Source organism: Bemisia tabaci, chromosome 4 (genome assembly GCF_918797505.1).
Source record: "Bemisia tabaci chromosome 4, PGI_BMITA_v3".
Classification (NCBI taxonomy): Eukaryota; Metazoa; Arthropoda; class Insecta; order Hemiptera; family Aleyrodidae; genus Bemisia; species Bemisia tabaci.
Genome location: NC_092796.1, coordinates 27,038,380 through 27,062,613, shown reverse-complemented (window position 1 = coordinate 27,062,613; position 24,234 = coordinate 27,038,380). Strand labels below are relative to the sequence as shown.

The 24,234-nt window shown below is 36.6% G+C and overlaps 2 protein-coding genes across 2 annotated transcripts; one reads left to right on the top strand and one right to left on the bottom strand.

Annotated features, from left to right (window-relative positions):
* Positions 1–407: 407 nt before the first annotated feature.
* Mkp3 (Mitogen-activated protein kinase phosphatase 3) lies at positions 408–14,856 on the bottom strand. The gene is made up of 4 exons (XM_019062257.2): positions 14,029–14,856; positions 12,547–12,881; positions 10,662–10,797; positions 408–9,279 (listed from the first exon to the last, which is right to left on the bottom strand). Exons 1-4 carry the CDS (start codon positions 14,420–14,422, stop codon positions 8,894–8,896), a joined length of 1,251 nt encoding a protein of 416 aa, XP_018917802.1. The 5' UTR covers positions 14,423–14,856; the 3' UTR covers positions 408–8,893.
* A 5,319-nt stretch (positions 14,857–20,175) lies between these two features.
* LOC140224469 (uncharacterized) lies at positions 20,176–24,048 on the top strand. Its single transcript, XM_072299593.1, has 4 exons — positions 20,176–20,451; positions 21,625–21,721; positions 22,288–22,409; positions 23,536–24,048. The coding sequence occupies exons 3-4, from the start codon at positions 22,300–22,302 to the stop codon at positions 23,918–23,920; spliced, it is 495 nt and encodes a 164-aa protein (XP_072155694.1). The 5' UTR covers positions 20,176–20,451; positions 21,625–21,721; positions 22,288–22,299; the 3' UTR covers positions 23,921–24,048.
* The last annotated feature ends 186 nt before the right edge of the window (positions 24,049–24,234 follow it).

Sequence of the window (24,234 nt, the reverse complement as noted above, 5' to 3'; positions counted from 1 at the left end):
CAAGTAATTTATACTGGAAAAGTACTGAACAATTTCATTACTCTTTTTGAGAGCAGGACATGTTAACGGCGATTATACAAATGGCGCAGCTGCTGATTCAGTCTATTCTAGGTTTCATGAACAGCCACCAATACTAAGGAAGTTAGATGTCATGTAGGTTGATCACTTCTTCAAAATAATATATGCAATCTTCACAAGCTACAGATCAACAACTGAGGTGAAAAGTAAAATAAACACATCATCCTTTCACTTTTGGGTGCCTTATTTGCGTATTTATTCTTTCTTGAATTAAATATAAACTACATTATTTACAAGAAATTAAATTTCTAGTAAAAGTAACTTCAGAAAAAATTCTGTGAAATAACCTAGACAGGCTAAAATTTGGGAGGAAATTAAAAGCACTAAGGTTGAGGAAGAATTATTTTATTAAATGAATAGAACTTAGAAATAATGACAAAGGGAAAACTTAGGGGAAGTTATTGTGGATAAATACAGTAAGTTAAGTTTCAATTATCAGTTCAACAGACATAGGTCACATTAACAATAAAGGTGATAGTTCCATAAGCAAAAGAAAAGAGGTGCTTAATGTTGAATGGCACTCACAATGATCATTAAATCAAAAAATTTCATCATTACTCGTGATAATAAATAAGTGAAATGCGTGCTTAATGACAAATTAAGTTATGAAAAGTTCGTGGTTGGCAGGATCAACAGCAAGCTCAACTGAAAATCAGGGGAACAAGAAATAGTGGAAACATGAAAAGAACTTTCCCTGACTACCTAAAAACTTTAGATCATTATAACACTCCATGATAAAATCAATTGGCGATTTTGCCACAATTTTGGAAATGATTACGTGATCAATTCCTCTGTTGAATCAATATCTCCTAGCACCGGCACAATGAAAGCTAAGAATTGTAAAAAAATAATAAGAAATCGAAGAAAACGATTTAAATGCTCTATTGAGAGTGAAATATTTGTTCCACCTTGGCTGACATATGGACTGTAAATGCAAGAGGAACTGCTCCTTATTCAAAAGTAGACTTCCTTTGATTCAATTTGGTTGGTGTGGAGGCCCCATTTAGTTACCGTGGCAGTGTCTCATCTTATAATTTGATAATTATTACGTTGGCTGCAGGAGAATTCAATTTCATTTTGACACAGGTTTTCCATTCAATCAAAAGACAAAGAAATACCATTAATTTGTTTGAAATAAGCACTGAGCAGTGATTGTTTATTTACTGTCTAGTAATTTAAAGTAAAATTTTTCATTTGATTCAAGTGATGACAGACCTCAGGACTTCAGTTTCAAAAGGGAAACAGGAATTTACTTCCCAATTAAATGGAAAAAGTTGGTGAACAACTAAATCAGGGTTCCTCTTATAAATTAGTATTAGCGTGGCACTAATATTAGTGCAAGCCCAGCACTAAGACTTAGAATTACAATAAGCTCGATCAAGACTGCAGGTGCTCAACAATATTAATAACCCTTCATTGAAATCACTTGCTTCTGGTTTCTTCTTGTCAATGATTCACAAAATTGAGAATAAGATGAAGAAAAAAGAGGGGGGGGGGGGGGTGTCTAAAAATTTAAATTTAAATGAAATTTGAATTAACCACAGGGAACCTAATTTCTCAGTCAAACCTTGGCAAAATTGCTTTGAGGGAGAGCTCACCTGAAATTCAGCTATCTTAAATTTTCTCTCGAACCATCTTACTTAAAAAGGCAAATAATGTTTTAAAAGAATAGAAAATTGGGAGCACCTTTAGAGGAAAGGAGCACAAAGGACAAGGAATAGAGACAATCATAAACAAAGAGAAATATTTTGCCATTAAAAGTGGAGAAAAAATCACGGTTTTCATGAGAACCTGGAAAAGAGTGGACTTGTAGAGTTTGAAAGTCTTCCTCATCCACTTACTTACTCCCCTCCCTCTCCTGCAACCCCCCCCCCCCCTTGGGAGGAGACGCTTGCAATGATTTAGAATGAATGGAGGAGATGAAAACCTGGAAATTACTGAGACAACTACCATACAAAAATTGGACTTTTCCCATTGGCAAAAATTGAAGGCTCTCCAAATAACATTTTTTAAGTAAGACAAAGTAAATGCAAGATCATGAATTTTTCAATATGAATTCTGTACATGATTGATTAATTTTTGGGACAATAACTGTACGGGTATCGAGGAGTTGTAATGGATAAGATGAAGTAGCACTTCTTCTGAAAAGTGCAGATGCAGGTACAGCCGATTGCAATATCCATTAAAAAAAAGGCTTTACAAAATCAAATACAGTTTTTGACGTCATTAAATTATTTAGGAATTTATATTACATTTGGCATCAGTAGTAAAGACTCAATAAAGAGGAATAGAGGAAGAGTTGATGGACGCTAATATACTTAGAGCAAAACTTTTGGCATCACTTATGAATACATTCAATTATATTTCACAACGAATGACCAGCATTACCCATTATTAACAGATAAAAGTTAAATCTTCTACAAGAGCTGGTACAAAGGACCAACACATTTTTTTCTTACAATTAAATTGCCTGAGCATTTAAAGGGCTGACTTTCCTTCCTGTTCTTCCCTTCGTGCTAATCCCTTCAGATGACGCTCCGATAAGCTCATAAATAGTAAGAATTTAAGAACAAAAATCAAATATAAGCTCAAATCATTGAGAATAGGGGATTTTATTCACTGTTGTTGACCTATGACCAAATAAATGGATTGACAGCCCTTTAAAAATTCGAAAATTATGGGACAAGGGAAACAAAGGCAACAGAAAATCCTGAACACTTGAACGAACAGAGGGAGAGGAGACCCTTTCCGTCTTTGATCTTCTTCTTCTCCTCATCTTTCAAAATAGATATTTCTACATGATGGTGAATATAAGAGGTCAGGTAAAATTAAGTATGCGTGGAAATTTGTAATTAAATAGCTACCTAGCGAGGACATCCAACTTTGTAATAATGGACATCAGATTAAACAACAAGATGGTGAGAATCAATGATAAATTAAAATGACACAAGAATATAACATGATTTGAGCGTAGATTTCTAAACTTTTGTTCTGTACTGATGTCACCATGTTTCAGAACATTGCATTGGTGGATGGAAAAAAGCTCAATTACCTACAAGGAAACCGGACAAAAATTTGGACGGTATTTAACCGTAACAACTAGAACCAACCAAACCCCATCGGATGTTACCTAATTTTTTTCACATGTTATATCTTTGTACCAGAAAGCTAAGCAACATCCTAATTCGAAATTTTGTAGGTACATACAGTTATCCAGTTAAATCCATCCATTTATTCATGAATAAATTTGAGTTTCAACAAAAATATACAATAAACGAAATTTACTACTGTACAAGCAGTTCAGAAATAGTTCTAATAATCACTCGAAAAATCTAAGGGTTTCTCTGAACTACGAGGAGAGGAGAGGAGAGATAAAAGAGGAAAACATAAGCGGCATTTCATACCACTTCACCTTTACAAATGGTATTTATAGATCAACAGCTTTCAAAATTGTCTATAAGTACAATGCAAAGCACCGAAAAAAAAAGGAAAATTAAACTGAATCAGCCTTTTGTGGAGTGAGGTTTTAAGAACTATTTCTGACATTTACAATTAGTGAATTTTCAACACAAATTAATGTTTATGTACATGAGGGTTTGAATACAAAAATAGACACTTACACATAGTCACAAGTGTTACACTTGAATATTTTTACTGCAAACACAGGAATCAAAATATCACAATGAAGAATCAACAAATCCCATAAAATAAAAATATTTTCCCCTGTCCTCAAACTACTGACGGTGGAAACGAAAATTTTAACAAAGGGGGCAAAATGACGGATAAAACTGAAAAAATACGAAAAGATTGCAAAAGAATATTTTTGAGACTTGCAATCCAGGCTCACTTTCAAATGTGCATTAAATTTCGCATTGACATGCTTATAAAGTTGACGATCTAATTTCTGCAGAATACAACGATCATGCGTGCTACATTTTGAAATTCAGAACTGCAATTCTTGGCTCAGTTTACTAACATTATAGATACCATTGGTTTCCCTGTGCACATAATGATGCACAGATGAGCGATAAATTTTGGTTTCCTAAGTGCAAAATGTAGTCCTACTGATGTGCAGGAGTAAAGAGATATAGATGATGTTCTCACTATCCTGGTCGTCACAATAAAAAGAGACAGAGAAAATTGAAGTTAGGAATAAGGAAACATGTGTAGGCTGGGAAACCTATCGAACTTTAATCATGTGTGGCTTTTTGCTTTAAATAGTCGGATAAGTAGATGCTCAGAGGTAGCCACCTCCAATTTTGATGTGATTCTATGCAATAAATACTTGATTGACAGCTTACTGAGGTGTGATTTTCAGTTCCTATCAATCCACTCCTGAGGTCTCCTAAAAATTTATTGAAAATTTTCCTAGTTATCATCAGGGGGAGAAATCTGGCACTTAGGTTGTCGCAAACTACATCAAAATCTGAGATGGCCTTGTCTGAGCCTCCGCTTGTAAGTATACCGCATGTTCCTACAGCAAAATTATGAGCAGATTGAAAATAATGTAGTATGAAGATAAATAATATTGAACACTTAAACCTAAAAAACTGAACAATTAAGAAAAAAAGAGGCAGAAACTGGGTACAAATTGGATTTAGAAAAAAAAAAGAGGAAAAAAAAATTACCTCAGTAGGAGAATGATAATTTCATGAAGGCCAGCTTCAACTCAAAGCAAACAAGAATCACTGGTGAACACTTTGTGGAATCAAGAGCTAACCATAATGGGCCGTTCATAAAGTACATAACGCTATAGAAGGGGAGGAGGGTCAAGAGGAGCGTTGCACCATTTTGTTTTTACAAGTTAATGAATAGAAAGCGACGTTACGAAAGTGTTACAAGGGTAGGGGTGGAAAATCCGAAATTCAGCGTTATGTATTTTAAATAAACGCCCTAGGAGGAATGACAAGACTCAGGAAACGAGTAAGAGTATTAATATTTACATACATGTTGAAAGATTTTGAGCGATGATCTATTTTCTTTAATCCTGGCAAGTCTTACTTACCTCATACTAAATTTGGCAGAAGACAACAACACTTGAAAACGGTGAGCTATTAAAGAACAGACAAATATGCAATGATTGACATTGATGAATATAATCAATTTAAGTTCAACAAAAGAGTTAGTGCAACCTAATAAATAGTTTGATATACAGTTGTAGAAAATTGAGTCAATTTATTTTACACAAGTACGATTAAATTCCTAACTTGAGCTCAGTTAATGCGGCTATGCATCATGCATTCTTTTCAAAATAGGTCCTCTGGAAATGATTTGTTCCCCCTCACAACTTTCAATGAATGCAAAGAACTTTAGCAGGTTGCCCAATTTGGAAAAAAAAGAAAAGTTTTTTTATTTGTCAGGAAATATCTTCCTATACTGCCTATCAACTTGAAAAGTTTGGAAATTTTTTTCTTAGGAACTCTGGAGTATTTTTTACTCCCAATTTTTTTAAAATTTAACAGAATTTTTCCCAGGAAATAAAAGAAAGATTGAAATCATTCAGGCAGCCAAAAGATAGCAATTCCAATAGAACAAGGGGTGCAGAGAAGTAATTTGCCTTTACATTCCTATCCACATAAGACTGCCGGCTTCAGTACTTTCTTTGCATAAAAGAGCACGTTTTACTATTAACTTTACAGTAAAGAGAACATTACACAGTTTTCTTCGCCAAGAATAATGCGCATGATAGTTTTCTCCTGAAAAAAAAGGCGTCTTATAATTGCGTTTTATGAAAATACCTTCTGCCTTCACATTGTTCCTCCATTTTTATGCGCTTAAACATTTCCACCAAGTTCGGCTAATGGAGAACTCATTGTACCCCTGATACCAACCAAAATTACAATCTCCTTATTATCAGTACAAAATAAAATTTAACAATTTATTTGCTGAGCAATTTTCATTCAAGGTCTTGATAAAAAAAATTGAAATAGACCACATTTGAAGGCCGCACAAACCTCGTCAAAAGAAATCCTCCTGAACATGTCCTCTCTTTCATTTCTAACCTCCATACACACATTTACTTCTTAAATCATACGATACTGTCCAGTGATCAATTTACTTTAAACACATTGATAGGTGGAACATAATGATAAGTTACATTTAAGTTCTATAGATAAATGAGAGAAGGAAAATCTTCCAAACAACAAAGTACAGATTCTACTAGTTTTCTTCAAAAATATAATTTTCATACAAAATCAAAGTAATTATTAAAAATAATAAAATGTGATACTTAGGAATAAAAAAATAGCTTTGTTTTAAGCAAGAAAAAAGTGTTAACTTTAAAACACGTGCTACACGAAATTCAAGAAGGAGAACAAGAGGAAAAAAATGAATGCAACTATTATGGCACAAGAAATTGACTGAAGAAATGAAAATACACAGTTTGAGCTGAAGGAAGTCTCCGGTGAAATCGAATTGGCACATGCTGAGAGAAGTACACATATAATAATTTATAAAATGCATTCTTAAATAAAAAAAAATGGACTCCATATCATTCAAAAAAGGTTTCAAATGGCTGCTTGGGGCAGAGAGTTACCTAGCGTAACCGGAGAAAAACGCTCTGTTAGTGCAAACCATCAAAGATACAGAACCAATAGTTAAATAATACATTAATAATCACCTTTGGAGTGGTCTATTATTGTGGATTGCAAAGAAAACAATGATTCTACAGGTAATTTCTCCCGAGTAACGAATACCACAGATTCAAGAAACGATGAAGGTAAAAATAAAATTAAATATTTTAAAAGGTAGATACCCTGCTTCAAAAGTCGGATTAACACATATATTCCTGGATGTAATTACACTGTAACTGGATGCGTTTACACAAAAGAAGTCAAACTGAATTAGGAGTTTTTGAAAGATGATGGTTTAAACGTAAAGATAGTAATATTTCAAAAAAATACACTGTCAAGAAGTAAATGATTTTTATCTTTGTTATCTTTGAGGAAAGAAGCAGAAACTGATTGTTTAGCATCATTTCTGTTTTTCATACAACTTTAGCTCAGAGTACTTCATCATGCTGCAGTTTTGTAATTTTTTTCTTTAACATGCTTCATGCAGCCTCAATTGTAAAAAAAAAAATCAGGCGCATAGTTTTCTAGCAATTTTTATAATTTTTTGGACTTGTTCTTTCATGCACAGTTTTTTCCTTGTATGTGCCTTGAGTCCTAGTCGGGAATATTTTTTTACTTTGAAAACAGATTGCAGTTTCTTTTAAAACAGTTTACTAATCATCAAATGCTTCATTATTTCTTAAACCAGCAAGCACTAACCACTAACAATTAGTTAGAAGAAACATTCAAACACACTTTAAGCACCTTCCAAACAATCAAGCACTTTTCAGAAAAATTCAGAATCTAGCACTTTTCCAAAGCTACACGAATCATGTTTTGATCAGCAAAATAAATTTTTCTTTCAACCTTTCATATATTAAGTAAATTAGCTGAGATTTTTGTGTGAAATTAAGAGAGTTTGGCATTTTGTGCATGATGAAACAAATTATGTAACAGATAATAAGTATGAGAGAATTTTGTAAAATAATGAACTGATTAGGATAGCACCAAAGACAAAACTACATCAAAAATTACGAATTAAATCAAATAATGCTTGCTGGCATACTTTTTAACAAATAACAAAATGTTTTGATCGATTTTTGCCCCAAAAATGTTAACTTCTTTGACTACTATGACACATTTTTCATCACTAAGATCAAATATGAATGATAGAATCCATCATTTAGAGCAGGACAGCAATTTTTTGTGATTTCAAACTTATTTACTATTGGAAACTTTTAGATTCCCCACTCAATAAAATCAAACTAATAGGATATCAATAGCTCACATGAATTTGATAAAGATGCAGAAAACCACAATAAAATAATGGAGAGACTTTTAAATTGGGTACTTTTCTGTTGGTTTAAGAATATATTCCAATACTTGGAACATATTTTTAATAGCCTACATTTGCTAATGATACACAAATTAAAGTTTTTGACTCCAGATATGATTACAGGTTGTATTCATAGTGGTCTTTTAGACAGCTCCTATCCTCAGGGAAGCCAACTTTACATTTAGATTAAGGGACGTCTAACGATGCTTTAGACACAGCATTATAAAAGAGAAAATGTACACAAAACCAGTAAAATCCGATAGTTAAACTTTCAAAATAGATCCAAGCACAGGCTTACAATGATTTACCGCCACAAAAAATATTTAATACAAGAGGAAACGATGTTGTCAAACTTTAATGTAAGTAGAAACCTATATTGAAATTTACAAAACCAGCAACTTTTCTCGAGGAATTTTGAATTTTTAGCAGTGACAAAACATTATGATCACCTGTAACCGTTTGTTTCAGAAATGAAACTTTTGAGTTTTACTCAAGTTTCATAAAATTTATTCTTTTCAATGCCGAGTAAAAAGCGTCCCTAAAACTCCTTACATCACAGTGTAAACCATGTGAGGATTTCCAGAGGCAAGGAGCCATTTCAGCTACAACAACAAATAGAGCCTTATGTTTGAATTGACACTCACCTATGATCAGACATTTCAACGAGATATATTAAGAAGAATTAAAATGAGGAAAACAATGGGAAGTTTCTTTTTTTCCATTCAGAACAAAAGATTTACTGATAATCTATAGTTGAACTTAGCCATTAAAGTCTTTGAAAGATTTCGTGTAGAAACCATGGAATCAAAGGGGGGAAGGGGGGAAAATTAGGGTAGAAGACAACTAAACTTAACCTGAAAACTCAAAACTTATAAATTGTGTAGCTTCTGTCAGAATTTCGAGGGACAGCTCCCTCGGACTCCAAATCTCAGTCGCCTGATCCCGGTGTCCACCTGTCAAATTCGATTCCGCTGTCCGGTGTCTGCCCAATCATTAATGGACTGAAGAAACCAACCGAAGTCTGACAACTACACGCCTGAGTTCCTTCAGCCTTGTTTTCACACCTTTCACAAACTTTCCTTTCTTTCTTCTGCTCATCATCACCAAGAGCCAGCTCCTTCTCAAATGTGAACAGTTGCTCCATGAAGTGGAAATTGGGCGCTACATTAGACTTGCGAGATCTCACCAGACTAAATGCATCGTTTAAATTAAGTTTTAGGCGTGCCATTAAGTAGGCAACAGTGATTGTTACCGAGCGTGAAACGCCAGCAACACAGTGAACAAGGACACCTTTTTCTTGGGAGCGCCCTTCATCTGAAATCAAGATTAGAAAAATTAATTGTGAATATATATGGAACAAAGCTACTTCCATAATTTCTAATGATTTCTCCCTCTGTAGAACTAGGTAATTATCCTGTTTTCCCCTTATTTTCTTCTGCCTGGGAGTTGTTCTAGGTAACTGATGCAGGGTGTCATTGCAAGATGCTGGCTGTTATGGGATCTCAAAACAAACAGGCAGATTGAGCAATCTGACAGATCACTGTCACTTCCACTTCTCTGCAGAGCCCATCAAAATTCAAGATCATAATCAAAAGAATTGTGAATAAAAATTTATGTTATACCTACTTGAGATTAAAAAGAAATAAAAATTCCTTCACTAACTTGGTTTTAATCATGTACTTTTTTAGTGCATACTATTTTCATCAGGGACAAGGCTCCAAACAACACCATACATCTGTCGTGCAACGCAGAAACGCCGTAAACGCCATTTTACGTTTTTAGGAAACAATGTATCATAGCAGAAAAACTTGTGTAACTTCAGACAGTATTTTCACAGAAGGCTTTCGCGAATATTATCAAAAACTTAACCTCGAGCTAGGTTAGGTTAAACTTTATAAAGTGTTAAGTTCCAAGAAACAAGGGAAAATCTTGATGGATTTACGGTGTTCTTCCTCGGCACGGCAGACATGTGTTTGATGATGGTAAAGAAAAACATTACACTCAACTACAGTGACACAAAAATTCCATTTGTATTTAACTTTTTTTAAGAGAGTATTACTACATATTGATGGCTGAAGTCGAAAAATGCGTACCTAAGATTACCATGTTACAAGTGCTCTTTGATTCCTTTTTGTTTCCTTTCAGAGAAAACTAACCATCAGTTTCTATTGAAATTTTCTGTGAATTTTCTTCACCATTTTTAAAATAAATCACACAAGATGAGAAGAAAAAATTTGATTACCTGGTTTTTCTTAAAGAAAATAAATAAAATATAATAAACAGAGATTTTCAAATGTTGCAATTAAGATACGTATGCATTTTTTGCAATAAGTTGTTGATATTTTTGAAAAAGACATATAGAAAGTAGGCACTCTCAAACAGGCAAAATCATACAAAAATTTTTTGCCTGAACAAGGGGTAGCGATTCTTTAAAAAAAAAGAGAAAAAGTGACAGGAAATTAGCAACATCCGCCTTAATTGTGTATCCAGAGGATAATTCAGTGCTACGATAATCGGAATGCTGTCACTCACTTTATTTCCATCCTCACTTGCAGTCCGTAGAAAAAAAATTGTAGGGTTTGCGAGTGGAAGAAAAAAATTGGAATAAATGAACGATTTATGAAAAAGAGACCAAGTTAAAAATTGATCGATTCTTTCAAAGTCATCTGATGTTAAAGAGGTTGTACATTATTTACCTATGAATTGGATTGCTTTAGGAAAGAAGCTCGCCAAATTTTGACTCCAATGATCAGCGATTGGAATTTGCATATACTTAAATGAATTGCTCTTCTCGAAAACATTTGGTAAGTCAGGAGTTACATTCAAAATGTACTGAAAACAAGACAAAATGCATTACTTAAATTACATTGGTTATAACACCAATACATATAAATGGGCTAATACACTGGAGAAATATGAAATTCAAAATGAAAAAAATAATTGAGAAATAGAAAAAGGCATGTTTTTAGATTCAACACCAATAAGTTTAAACAATTTTTGCGCCAGATAGAGGATCAGCTATTTTCAGTCCAGCATGAAAGGTAAATGCAAAAATCAAGATAGAGGATCTTCTGTCTCACTCTAAAGACGCATACATTTTTGCATGGATGCCACTTGGATGAAAAAAGGAATTAAATGTTTTTTTTCATTTTAATCAAATGAATTGAGATAGACTGAGATAAAATTTGTTGAGTGATTGACTATTAACGAACTTGTTTGAGAACCCCCATCACAATTTGTATTGGCACATCAAGCGTGACCCACAGTAAAAATTGAACAGTTCCACAATGGCTATAGAAATTTGAATTAGGAATTTCTAAACTTTTCAAGGTTTTCCCAGACCAATTTTGCATTAGACTCCTGAGATAATAAGGATGAAAAATAATAATTTCGAGTTTTTTCTGATTCAAACTAAGAGAAAAGCTGAAGTCATCAAACATGACACACACAATTTTGCCACTACACTTTTTGCTATTTTTCCCTTTTTTTTCTCATTCCGTTTTTCCCTGATTGTGGGATCTCTGTGGGCTCTAGGATGGCTATCAGTATCCTTAGCTGAATTGATCTCCATTCTCTTTTTACAAAATATTCGGCAGGGGCTGCAGACAGTGCAGATGAATCCCAGTTTCAAAATTTCCAGAGTCTACATTTTCAAGATAATAATCGCATGATGGTCATTTATTAAAGGTAAGAATTATAGAATCATGCTGATGATTTGCAGGATGAAGTTTCACTGAGTCCAGTGAGAGAGATGACGCACACATCACTCATGAGTCTGGCGCTGGCTTCCCTTAATTTTTTCGCATGATGTTCCTGACAATTTTCTGAGTAAAATACGCTTACTTAAAAGATGTGACTGATTATTTTGAAAAATCAGAGTTAAATGTGAATTGAGGCGATCGGTGCAGAAAAAGCATTTCTTGGTTGCGGTGTCTCAAAATCATCAATGCTGATTTATATTTTAGAGTGGAAACTATTCAGTGTATTATTTGAAATTTTTCGTTCCCGGCATTGTAAAATCATGTGGAAGATTCAGTAAAAGTTTCAACAAATTCCGTACAATTTGCTTTAATTACCTATAATGGATGAAACATTAGCGAAGATTCTAAGACACCACAAACTAGGAAATGCACATTCTGCACCCATCGCTTCAATTATTCAGCACTTAAGGCGAAGTGTTTTAGGAAAATTTGGCATAATTGCTGACATAGACTAGCAAAAATGCAGTTGATTAGAAGTCAATGCCTTGCAACTATTGAGAAAACTTTTGGATCTTTTTATTCATTCAACTCTGTTGACTCAGTCAGTCAACCCCACGGACAGGTTAAAAAACTTTAATAATAGAGTTGAAACCCTTGAAATTTGCACACTGAAGATCAGTTTCAAAGGCTTTTATTTATGGAAGGCCTGAAGAACCTCACATCAAAAAATAACAAAATCTAGTTCCCCCAAATTCTTTCATAAAATGTGTGATAGCCTCCAGTTTATAATGAATTAACACTCTCCCAGGAACAATGGATATTGGCTCATTAAGACACCTCAATCATTTAAAATCCACAAAGCAAAGAGAACCTGCATTACCTGAATTTTATGCTTGCTTAGAGATACAAGATCTTCTGAGTTAGCAGCATTACCAAGAAACAGGTACGGCACAATTTCAACAGGAAATTCTCGGTCTTCCTCCAAACAAACTGAGCTGTCGCAGCGTTCATCAGACTCAGAGCTATCTGTTGAGGAAGTGCTGGCAGAGGTTAACTCTTTGTTACGTTTAAGTGTGATTGAAGAGATACGCAAAGATCTCAGTCCCATGAGGGGCATCGTCAGAAGGGAGTCCGCATTTGGTTCTGTCGGTGTGTCAAGTTCAGTGAATGACTCGCAAAATTCTGGATATTGCTGTCGAAACTGAGCAAACCCGTCTGAAAATAAAAATCACATACGAACAAATTTTAATACAAAGCATTCCAAAAAGAATAATTTTTGACACCCTATAGACTATAAAATTCCCATTTAAATTTGATCATGATCTCTGCCTGGACTCTTTCGGATAATTTATTGGAGGATAGAATTATTTGAGGAAAGTGTTTGAAGCATGTGACTTTCAGCTTTGGTTTTGGTGATGTCTTTCACAGGTTGGAGATTACAATGGTCACCAGCTGAACTACTCCAGGATTTTGATATTGCTTTCAGCTAAGCGTTCATAAATGATTATCTTTTGATGATCAGGAATGCGACCAATTAAAGAACTGCACTAAAGTTCTGATTTTTCAGAGCTGGCTTTACAACCAGTATAGCCATCGTCAGCAATATGGTACCACCATACTAAGTACCACAATGATTGGCTGCAGCAGTGACTTCACTGGTGACAGTACTACCAGTACTTAAATAAGAAATAACCTTCCCTGAGGAACCTGTTGGACTTTTTAAATGGGATTCTTGACAATGCCAAAAAGTATACAATACAATAACAACAATAAACCTGCAGCTGGAGCTGCTGAAATTGAAAGTTTCAACATAATAGGTATCAACAATAAAACAATTTTTAATAATAAAAAATACAATTCTAAGCAACCGAGATCTTGGAGTAAATAGATCTTTAGTTTAACAGATTTTTCTTCGCATTGTGCTGAATATATGATGAAGATTTTACAAGAAACTGTTCGAATGTGCATTAAAAATACTTAATATAGGATTGACCAGGATTTTGAAACAATCAGACAGGGTTTTACATTTCCCTTTTCGTCATCCGACTGACTTATTCATGTTTTCCACTAATTTAGGAATCAATAGATTGTTAAGAGTGACACAAGGACTTCATCTCTTGAGGTACTGCAGCAAAATTTTCTTCGAAAATGGAATAATAACCACCTTTTTTCAATTCAGCCTCCCACAAGAGAATACCTCCACTATCAAGTTAACGTAATGTTGGATCTGAATGCAAGTTCTCTGTCCTTGTCTCTAGCTGAAATTGCAGCAGCATAGATCTTAGGAGTAATTGGTCTTAAATTTGTTATAAAAATAGGCCTGAAATTTCATTTTATCATATGAATACTTAGAAAAAATTACCTTGAAGATTGAAAACTCTACAACCATCCTGTTGAAGTCTTTTCGTCAAAACTCGCATGACATTCAAGTCATGGGAAGAAGATCGCACATCATCAGCGTCGCCATAAATTACAAAGAACTTCTCATTGTAGCCGTGCATTATCTGATCTTTAAGCTCTCTGCACTTGATCGTTGATATCAGATCAATTTTCCCAGCTGCTAAGCGTCGGAGCATAATACTAGGTATGCTAAAATTAACTGCATGTCTAATGTGTGATTCACTGAACTCATAGGAGCTTCTGCAGTCTAAAATAATTAACTTGGACGGATTCAAGCGAAGTTCTCGGAATAACCAGTCACTTTGAACGAAGCACTCGACAGATGCCCTAGTCACGTTTATTTCCTCTTCAGGCATTTTCGGGAACTCGATGAAACGAATGATAAAATCAAGAGATTTGCTCACACTAATGAAAATCAACAGAATCTGCACCAAACAGAGAAATTCACGCAGGTGTAGGGGAGATACGCAAGATATCCCACATTTGCATCGCGTAATTCATAAAAACGGTGAGGGCTATGGGCGAATTCATGAATGAATTGAAAGCACCACTACCAAGCCAGCTCAATCACAATGAATTAAAACACTTGCCGTGCCGTGTAGCTGAGGAGCGCGGAACTTACGGAATTACATGCAAACCACTAATTCAATCGAAAACCCAAAAATAGCAATGCACATCTAATCAATCCACTTGATAAAGGAATTGTTCACGAAAAAAAACTGATAATGTAACCACCATTACAACTTCCCCACACAGGACAAGACTCGATCGAAAAATTCCTTTCGGCCACATCGATTTATCGTGGGCTACACAGCGGACCAATCAGCGGTTGTTATTTTATGCCGCCATAGCCGCGCCTTCATACGCGGCCTGAGTTAGTATGGACGCTATTAGTGGCGACGTCATCATAGGGATTCTCCATTATATCGAATTGGATCCAAACAATAACATTGGCATAACCTCTTTCAATGCTACCAATGCGAAAAAATCGATAAATATCGCTTTTCTGTGACGTTGCACTAATAGCGTCTATAAATCGCATACACGGTAATTTATATACTGGGTGTCCGATGGGTAAATTGCATACTAGCATCAAATTGTTGGTTGGTGGGTACCGAACATCAAACTGTACTCTTGTTATGATTTGTTAGCAATCTACCAACAATTTAAACTAACCTCATTTCGGAAGAGGCAAAAGGGCAATATAGATAGCAGAATTTGACATTTATTATTTGAAATGTCGATATTCTTGAGAATATCTGAAACACATCTCACCCTCGGACCCTCAAGGAAGAAGAGATGGTGATCATTAATTAGGTATTAGTAGCCAATAAGGTGACTAGGATGGCCCGAGAGTTGTTGATTATTTTGACGTTCGGTACCAAGCGACTTTTTTTAATGTTCACAAAAGATAATTAGAACAAACCCAACGATATGACGAGGCCGCTGAAGTTATCTTTCTATCACGTATTTTGTTGCCTTTCTCCATGCCCTTGACCAGTTGAAGTCAGCAGAAAGCGGCTTTTCAGGATAGGTACTAAAGTGTACAAATAAGGCCCAATGATGAAAAGGAAAAACTTTAGGAGGCAGAGACCGAAGTTTTGCTGAGCTGTGGGTCTCACCAACAACTCAGGTCTCTGGTAATTTGGACAGCGATAGCAGAAAATGTAAAACCTCAAATATGAGGCTATTTTTCTCTACTTCCATTGTCAGCTGCGACATAAGTTACAAGAGTTATTAACGACATAAGATGTTACGACAATTTCACTTACCTCTGCTCAAAGATAGAGTGATGATGTTAGTTACCAAGGATTTGGAGCAATTGCCACTAATTAGTGGCTTGTTTTAGAGGCTGCCAATAAGGTTTCTTGAAACCAAGCAAACCTGCGGTTTGACTTGCTGTTATCATTTATCCAAATGCTGGGTTATCAAGAAACTTTCAGTGGCTAAGCTTCCTTGTCGGAGACTCCTTATACTCCCGTTATCTCTTGATTTCTCAACTGGAGTTAGTGGGGTCTTCAATTTAAAGTGTGAACAAACTAGCGTCGAGCCAAATCAAGCTGCCAGGACTACACACGTATTGAAAGGAATGAGACGTAACAAGATGATTCATGCAGGATGAACAAATTGGCCTGACTAAATTATGATAAGTAAACTGTTGAGATCAAACATCAGACCTTTTGGAAGATTTTAAATGAAAAAATGAGTAAGCTGTTCAAGTGACTCGGAAAAAACAGATACGAATGAAGTCAAGGACGGGGACGCAAGACACTTCGGTGCAGGAGCTCCACATGGATGAACTTCGACGGATATCTGGAGACACAAATACTAAAAGAGCTGACCCACTGACAAGACACTACTGAAATTGTAGGACTGTATCTTTAACTTATTTAAAATTATTAAAAATTGGCCTCCGTCCTAATCAGGACAGACGAACGGTCACTGCCACACAGATTGACACAAAATATTGGGGACTCCTAAACGGGCTGCACACAGTTCTTCACTAGAATTTTTTAAATTTTATATGGACTCAACAATGTCAGAATGAACTAAGTTCTTCTCAAAGACGCTTAAAATTTAAGCCAACAGACTGGTTACGTTACCCCAAAAAGCTGGACAGTCTGTGGATAGTATCGATAATTGGCAATCCACCTTATCTAGATGTGAAATATATGTCTTTGGAAATATTAGTGCAGAAATAATTAATAATCCAAATGAGAATTATTGGTGGTATTAGGTAAAAAAAATTCCTTACATTATTTGTGAGAAAGAAGGGCTATGAAATTATGAATGATCAGAAATCAGAGTGAATTTCGCGATCGCCCAACAGTTTGACAAACTGGCAAATTATATGAATTATCCTCTCACCATCCATCTGTATATGATTTATCTGATTTCGACGGGAGTATACGATTTATCTTGTATACAATTTATCTGCCCCCACGCCTCCGTTCAAAATTCTGTAATAGCTTCCTGTCTAGCGTGTAAGCATACATCTGCGAGGATTCAGAATCTAAAATGATTAACCACGCAATTTCAACGTTGATTCAATCGACCTGCGAAGCGGTTATTTTCTAAACAATCTCGTGGCTTCTCTCTCAGCCACAATCCCATCGTTTAAAGCGGGGAAAAAATAGAGGAGACAGAAAACTCTGGTTTTTTTAGACAAATTTAGCAACAAGAGCGTAGGAAATGCGTGCGGTAACCCACCACAGACGTCATCATCAGTGAAGCATACATCTGACATTTACGTATGTACCCGATATGAATTTTTTACGAGGGACGTAATTTTGAAGCTATTCCGTTGATCCATTTCCGATTCCCAAAGTTATGTCGATATTCCAATCAAAAATAGAAGGCGGAAAAACATTGGGTGGGCAGAAGAGAGGGGCCGGGGGCCATGCCAATCCCCCTCCCCCCTCCGCCACTCTATCTAGGTCCGAGGTGGTGCCCTTCGTGGAAAAAGTGAAATTTCCAGGGTATGTAATGGAAATATGAATAAGCAAGCATGTAATGGATAATATTCATGGACGTAAAATATGTAAAAACCAACTCTCTGTTGGGGGCCAGAGAGGCAACTCATCAAGGGGGTTCCGGTACGGGGGGCACAAAAAGACATCCAAATGAAGGGGATCTGATCTGTGGGACTTTCACATTCGAAATGAGGGGTTCGAGGGATTTCCCTAGCCTTATGGAGGGTTTCGGGCTCCAGGGGCCCCCCCTCTGGAATATTTTGAAAAATTGATTCATTTCAGGAGTAATATTTTTGAGTATTGATCTATCACACCGAAAAATTGATCAAATTACAATTTGGAAGATAAAAAATATGACAAACACTTTCCGAGTAAAATCCCTCACATTTCCTGTATAGGAAATGTAGATCTCTAGTGGGGGGGAGGTGGGGCACATTCCACCCACCCCCAATTCCGTCTATGCTGAGGAGGTATGCGAGCGTCCTAATTATATTTAAAGAAAAGTTTACGAATAATGCTGAGAAAAATATTTTTATGAAGTATGAACAATTTCTGAGAGATATTTTGAGCGGTTAAAGTTTAATAATACAGAACAGTGCAGCGATAAGTTGCGTCTGTCCCAGCCAGAGGTAGAAACAACTATACATCACACATTAAATAAAAGAAAAAATTGAAAGTATTAGTAAAAAAAAAGCATTTTCATATAGTATCTTATTCAATAATCAACTGACCATTGAAAAGATTATGGTTAATCAAAGAACAAAATTTTTTATAATGATTCTTCTTCGCCACTTCAGAATATTTCAAGCCAAATGGTGCGTAATAGTGCGTACATGCGTGTTTCCGTATTTTAGTGTATTTTCCGAAGGAAATACACTATTGCGTTCTCCCCTGATGTCAGATCTGGACCAAAGACCATGTAATGAGCATCGATCATGGGTCGTAGATTACGAATATGCATGCCGTTTGAATTCATGTTTATATATATATATATATATTTATTTATATATCTGTTTATTTATGTATGTATTTCCGACTCATCGTGGTTTTTTCCGATTTTTGCTTGGTTATATTTCCCTCATTTTAAAACATTTCCGAATGAAACTTTTTGCGATGTAAAGAAGAGAAACAGGACTACCCTTCTGCGAAAAAAAAACGGAGATCGAAGTATTACATTTCGAATGGTGGGGGCGAGAAGTGGGGGGAGGTTCAATTTTGTGGGCGCGATAACTCGCGCAAATTAAAAGCTTTCCCCCCGAAATTTTTACAGAAGGAAGATCTTACTTAGTTCTAGGCTGGTATTGAATCTGAGCGAAATCGGTCGAGCCGTTTAAAAATGGCGAGCTTTGAAAGTTTTAGGCGGGGGGTGTGCGGCAAAAGGAGGGAAGCCGCACAGTGGGTCACGAACTGAAAATTGGTGGACAAGACGGCAATGTTGTCACACAGTGGGTCACGAACTGAAAATTGGTGGACAAGACGGCAATGTTGTCGCACAGTGGGTCACGAACTGAAAATTGGTGGACAAGACGGCAACGTTGTCGCACAGTGGGTCACGAACTGAAAATTGGTGGACAAGACGGCAATGTTGTCACACAGTGGGTCACGAACTGAAAATTGGTGGACAAGACGGCAACGTTGTCGCACAGTGGGTCACGAACTGAAAATTGGTGGACAAGACGGCAACGTTGTCACACAGTGGGTCACGAACTGAGAAGTGGTGGATAAGACGGCAATGTTGTCGTACAATGGGTCACGAACTGATGAACTGATGGCTATATTGCCGCACAGTGGGTTAAAGACTGATAATTGGTGGACAAAACAGCAATGTTGTCGCACAGTGGGTTATGGAGATTCATCCATCGTCATTCAAGCTTGCCACAGCGTTTGTTGACATTTTTTCATATCAGACATTACATGAGGATTGTTGTTACAATCTGGCGACATGAAGTCCTTATTCGAATAATCAATGCCTCCAACAGTGTAAACGTAGATCCAACCTCCAAAGATTGATAGCTCCCCACCCCCTCCCCTCCCTTCGGAAAATACACTCTTCCCGCGGTGGACGCGCGGGTCACTTAAAGACAGAACAACTGAGGCCGGACACTCAAACTAAAAAACGCGCGCGAGGCGCGCGTCCTGGGGGGGGCTTGGGGGGGGCGTCGCCCCCCCAAAAACCGGCGCGGAGCGAAGCGGAGCGCCGGTTTTTTTTTTTTTTTTTTTTTGGCATGGGGAGAAAGAAGTGATGACTACATGGAATGAATGTAGAATTGTTTTCCTCATTTTTAGAGGTTTGTTGATGTTGAAAACGAAATGAGACGACAGTTTTCAAAGGCAGTATTTAATGCGTTTTTCTTCTACGTACTTGAACTGGAGACTGGAGTAAACTGGAGTTAGCATGTTTCATTCACCCTGAGTATTTGAATAATCGCGGGGTACGGTGAGATCTCAAACAGACCAATCAAATCGTACCGTTTCGGAGGCTCTTCAGTTCTTTGTTCTCGGTCCTCCGTTCACACGTTTCTGTGGCTGTTCCCCTCTGTTTCCCACTCATTCCTGCTGAACAAATCACAGAAGGCTCACTCCCAGCGTATCTCGGTCGAAGAAGAAGAACACACCCAGAAAGTAATGTTTACATTGAGAACCTAACCTAAATCTGCTGACTTTGTCCTCCCTCGTGCGTGCTGGACTGCTGGGAGAATGAGCATGAGGATTTTTGAAAATGACGAACGAACAGTTTAATTATTAACGCTAAACTTTTCTTTTGTTGTATGATTTTGATAATTTCTAATTTCAAGTTGCTGTTATGTTTTTTTCATCTGTTGTCTTGGTGGTTAAGTTGGTTATCCTAAAATGTGAAGTGATGTAGTTCGTTTTTGGGCCAGTATCTCTTGCGACGAGGAGAAGCCCTAAAGGTATGTGTTACCTAAATTTGATTACCATGTTATTAATTTTTCTCAAACTTGGTTCCTGAAAAACCTTACGCTATTGTCAGTGGATGAATACACTCCCAAATGGGTTTTTTAACCTTAAGATGATTCGTCAAGCTCAAGTGACGTCCTAGAACTGGCATGTGTTATATTGCATCGATCAGGTTAAAAATCTCGGCAGATTTGGAATTTTTAGCACAAAAACGGACGTAAGCCTCTGCACGTTAGCCTGAAGAATCATTCTAAACCCAAAAATCGACAAAATTCAGAGAAATGAAAGCAGGATAGAGTTTGGAAAAAAACATTGCATTTGACACAGTAATCGGTAGCTGAATTGAATGCGAGGTTTTTTTTCCGAACACTATTCTGCCTTCATTCTCTGAATTTTGCCAATTTTTAGGTTTAGCATGATTCATTAGGCTAATGTGCAGGGGTTTTCATCCTTTTTTTGGCTAAAAATTCCAAATCTGCCGAGACTTTTGACCTAATCAATGAGATATCGCATGCCAGTCCGACCACGCCACTTGAGCTTGACGAATCACCTTAATGATCCATTACTTAACCAGCTACTGTTACACAACTAATTTATCTGATGAAATGATGCTCCTGGCAATGATGGTTTTGTGCATTGCTGATAGGTAAGTAGCTGTGCTGCTTCATTTTAAAGCCAATCCCCTTCAATCTTTTGGATCTACAATATTTTAAGGTGACCCTTCCAATAGACTGACATATTGAAGGTCAATCTTTCCCAAAGTTTGTCAGTATTTGTGGCTAGTAATCTTTTCAACAAGGAAATAATATGAATGAAATGCATTAATGAAGCATCCAGCCCTCATCTGACTGATAAAGATTCTGGCAATTTAACCTGGGAAATGTCAATCACTCTCAACCTTTCCAGATGTAATCGACTCTCTCTAGTGAATTAAGGGTTAATTATGAAGGGACCAGTGTATCACCGCATGGCTTGCACAAGCCCTGTAGGTACTTATTTTCTCTGGTGGTTGAAAGTCACCACTGATGCCTCAAAGTTGTTCCTTATCAGTCTTTATGATCGCATCCTACTATGCAACTGTGATTAATAATGTGGATGAAACTTTAAGTTCAGAATAGGAATCATGTCAAAAGAGATACTAATTTGTACCTAATTAATGTTTTCAGATGGCTACAAAGAGGCAGGCAGCACTAAGTCAACTTGCCAGAATGTAAAGTAATATCCCTATCTACTAGCAGCTCTCTAGGAAAGTGAAGTCTTACGGTAAGTGTATCACAGTTTGTATGCAACATTTTCTGCAGTACACAACAAAAAAATAGAATATTTTGGTCCTTGATCTTGGCAGATAAATTCAACTAAGTACAAGCAACTTCAATGAAACTTGTACTTACATTTAAGAAGCATTCTGTCACATTTAAGCAGTCATTCTGCCTACTTTAAACGTTAATTATTGGGAGCTTGGTGGATTTGTAATCTCACGTGGAAAGCCCTGGACACACAATTGCATCCAAGGCTTGTCCTTCAGATAAATACTTCTACATTTTGTGACACTGTTTTACATGGACTCAGTGCCCAACACTGTAAGTATCCTACCGGTCAAAAAATTTGTAAATTTTTCAGCCTAAATAGCAGGTTGTAAAACCTGTAAATAGCCACTTTAATAGCTACCTGTATGAAATCCCTCTACTCAGCTCTTCCAGCAGATTTGCACCAGGGTTACTATCCTACCTCCCATCCTAGAATGACCCTGTAAAGTTATTAAATTCAGCATTTGTACTTATCTATGCAGTATTTCATTAAAGTCAATCTTTCAATTTTTCTTCTTTCAGGCGTAGCCAACGATGTTAACTGCAAAGCAACGAAGGGCCTGCGCCAAGTGTGGACATAGCAGCAGTAAATCATCCCGGTCTTTCCATCGAATTCCTAAACCAGGAGGAGCCAATACGGAAAAGTAAGCTTTCTCCTGTCATTTAGTAAATATTAGTTGTACAAATTGCTTGCGAACCAGCAGACATTGAGGTTGTTGCTTCTTTTAAAAATGTGATACCTTTTTTTTCAAACAAGGCTGCTATTAGCATTGGAGAATTAGCAACAATGCAAAGCAAGAATTGATATTCATCAGCTGATGTAGTTTCGTCTTGCATATAAGCTGTCTCCTCTGCCTTTTTTGTTCTCTAAATTAAATCGCTTCGGACCTGAACTTTCATCACTTATTTCTTTTAAATAAAGGGAGCAATTGATTTTAAATCTTTTCCTTAAGGTAATTAATCAAGTGGCTGATTTGTTAACTAGATCTGTGTCGGTTTGCAAATCCAAGGAACTCATTGTGAGACTGGGACTCAGACTTTAGCAAGATTCAAATCTGGAGTTCCAGACAAAATTCTAGTCAAACTTTGTAGAGAGAATTCTAGTATAAAAATTGCTTTGTACAGTTTGTTTTAAAATGAGGTCTGGTGAGGTTTTTCTCATCTGTAGCTAAAAATGTTGGACCTGCATGTTTTCCCAGGTAGCATCTTTTCACAATGGAATTAATTTCTGGGGAGGCGAAATATGGCAATGCCGTGAGAGGAAAAATTAATACGCCTTATATCAGCTGATTTTCTTCATAACTGCTGCGCCCGAATCATAAAAATATGCACTGCTACAGAATTGTTTCCTTTTCAATTCTAATTTTTGAGAGGGCGTGATGGAGAAATTGCAACAGTGCGAAGCACAAATTAATATTCATCAGCTGATGTAGTTTCGTCTTGTATAACCTGTCCTTTCTGCCTCCCTTGTTCTCTAGAATGAATAGCTTGTGCCCCAAACTTTCATACCTTATTCCTTATTTCAAACTTATTTCTTTTCTTGAACTGGGTCATGTTCAAAAGGGACCCCACAGCATTTAAAACCCGTAGTAAGTAAATTAACATACATTATTGCAAAATTCCCTTTACTTCTGACAATATTACAAGTAGCCTCCACAAACTTCTCCTTTCATGCTAGATAGAACCCAGATCTCTAATTTTGATCATAAGTTTTCAGTTTTTACACCTTTCATATCGTTACTAATCCTTGTGTACTTTCCTTTGTTGCAGATGCCGTCAGTGGGCAAGTTGGCTTTACCCACAAAGTAACTGGGAGTCTGAATCTGATCTACTGGCCCTGTACAAAAAGTCGAGAGTTGTTTGCTCAAGTCATTTTACCGAAGCAGACTTTTCGGACAATGTGCGACGAACACTGCGTAGAGCTGCTGTACCTCATGTCACATCCACGGATAAATCTGCCACTTCACTGATTGCAACCATTGAGCCACCGAGTTCTATTGATGCTGCAAGCTGTGGATCTTCACAGCAGAATGGAGAGATCGGCATAGAACTAGGGCCATCCTCTGAATCCATCCTTGGTTATGAAACCCATACTTCTACGCTACCGCAAGATACCATCATCAGCAACATACCATTTCTCCGCTTAGTAAAATGACGTAACATTTGAAATTTAGTTTTGATAAGGAGAATGCTGATTCTTGTTACCTACTTGTGTTCAGAATTCAGTCAAATGTTTGTACATTTTTTTCCATTCAGAATTAAATTACTTTCCATTAAAAGCAATGCCTTTGGAGTATCATTTATTTACGCCACTCTCCTAAGTACTTCTTTTTCCAAAACATCAACTTTACTCCTTCAATTCTAAACGGCAAGTATGTACTTAGAAATATCAGATCCTGAGGAGAATTCAATAATAGTACCTACCTGTCTCTAAGGTTTCGAAGGTTTCAGATAGATCTACCTGATCTA

Bases quoted from the DNA above. Each gene is read 5' to 3' on its own strand.
- Mkp3 (XM_019062257.2), bottom strand. From the start codon at position 14,422: ATGCCTGAAGAGGAAATAAACGTGACTAGGGCATCTGTCGAGTGCTTC. The intron at 10,798-12,546 runs GTAATGCAGGTT...TCTTGTTTTCAG, and splicing joins TAAGCAAGCATAAAATTCAG to TACATTTTGAATGTAACTCC. The intron at 9,280-10,661 runs GTAAATAATGTA...TCTTGATTTCAG, and splicing joins TAAAGCAATCCAATTCATAG to ATGAAGGGCGCTCCCAAGAA.
- LOC140224469 (XM_072299593.1), top strand. From the start codon at position 22,300: ATGTTAACTGCAAAGCAACGAAGGGCCTGCGCCAAGTGTGGACATAGC. The intron at 22,410-23,535 runs GTAAGCTTTCTC...CCTTTGTTGCAG, and splicing joins GGAGGAGCCAATACGGAAAA to ATGCCGTCAGTGGGCAAGTT.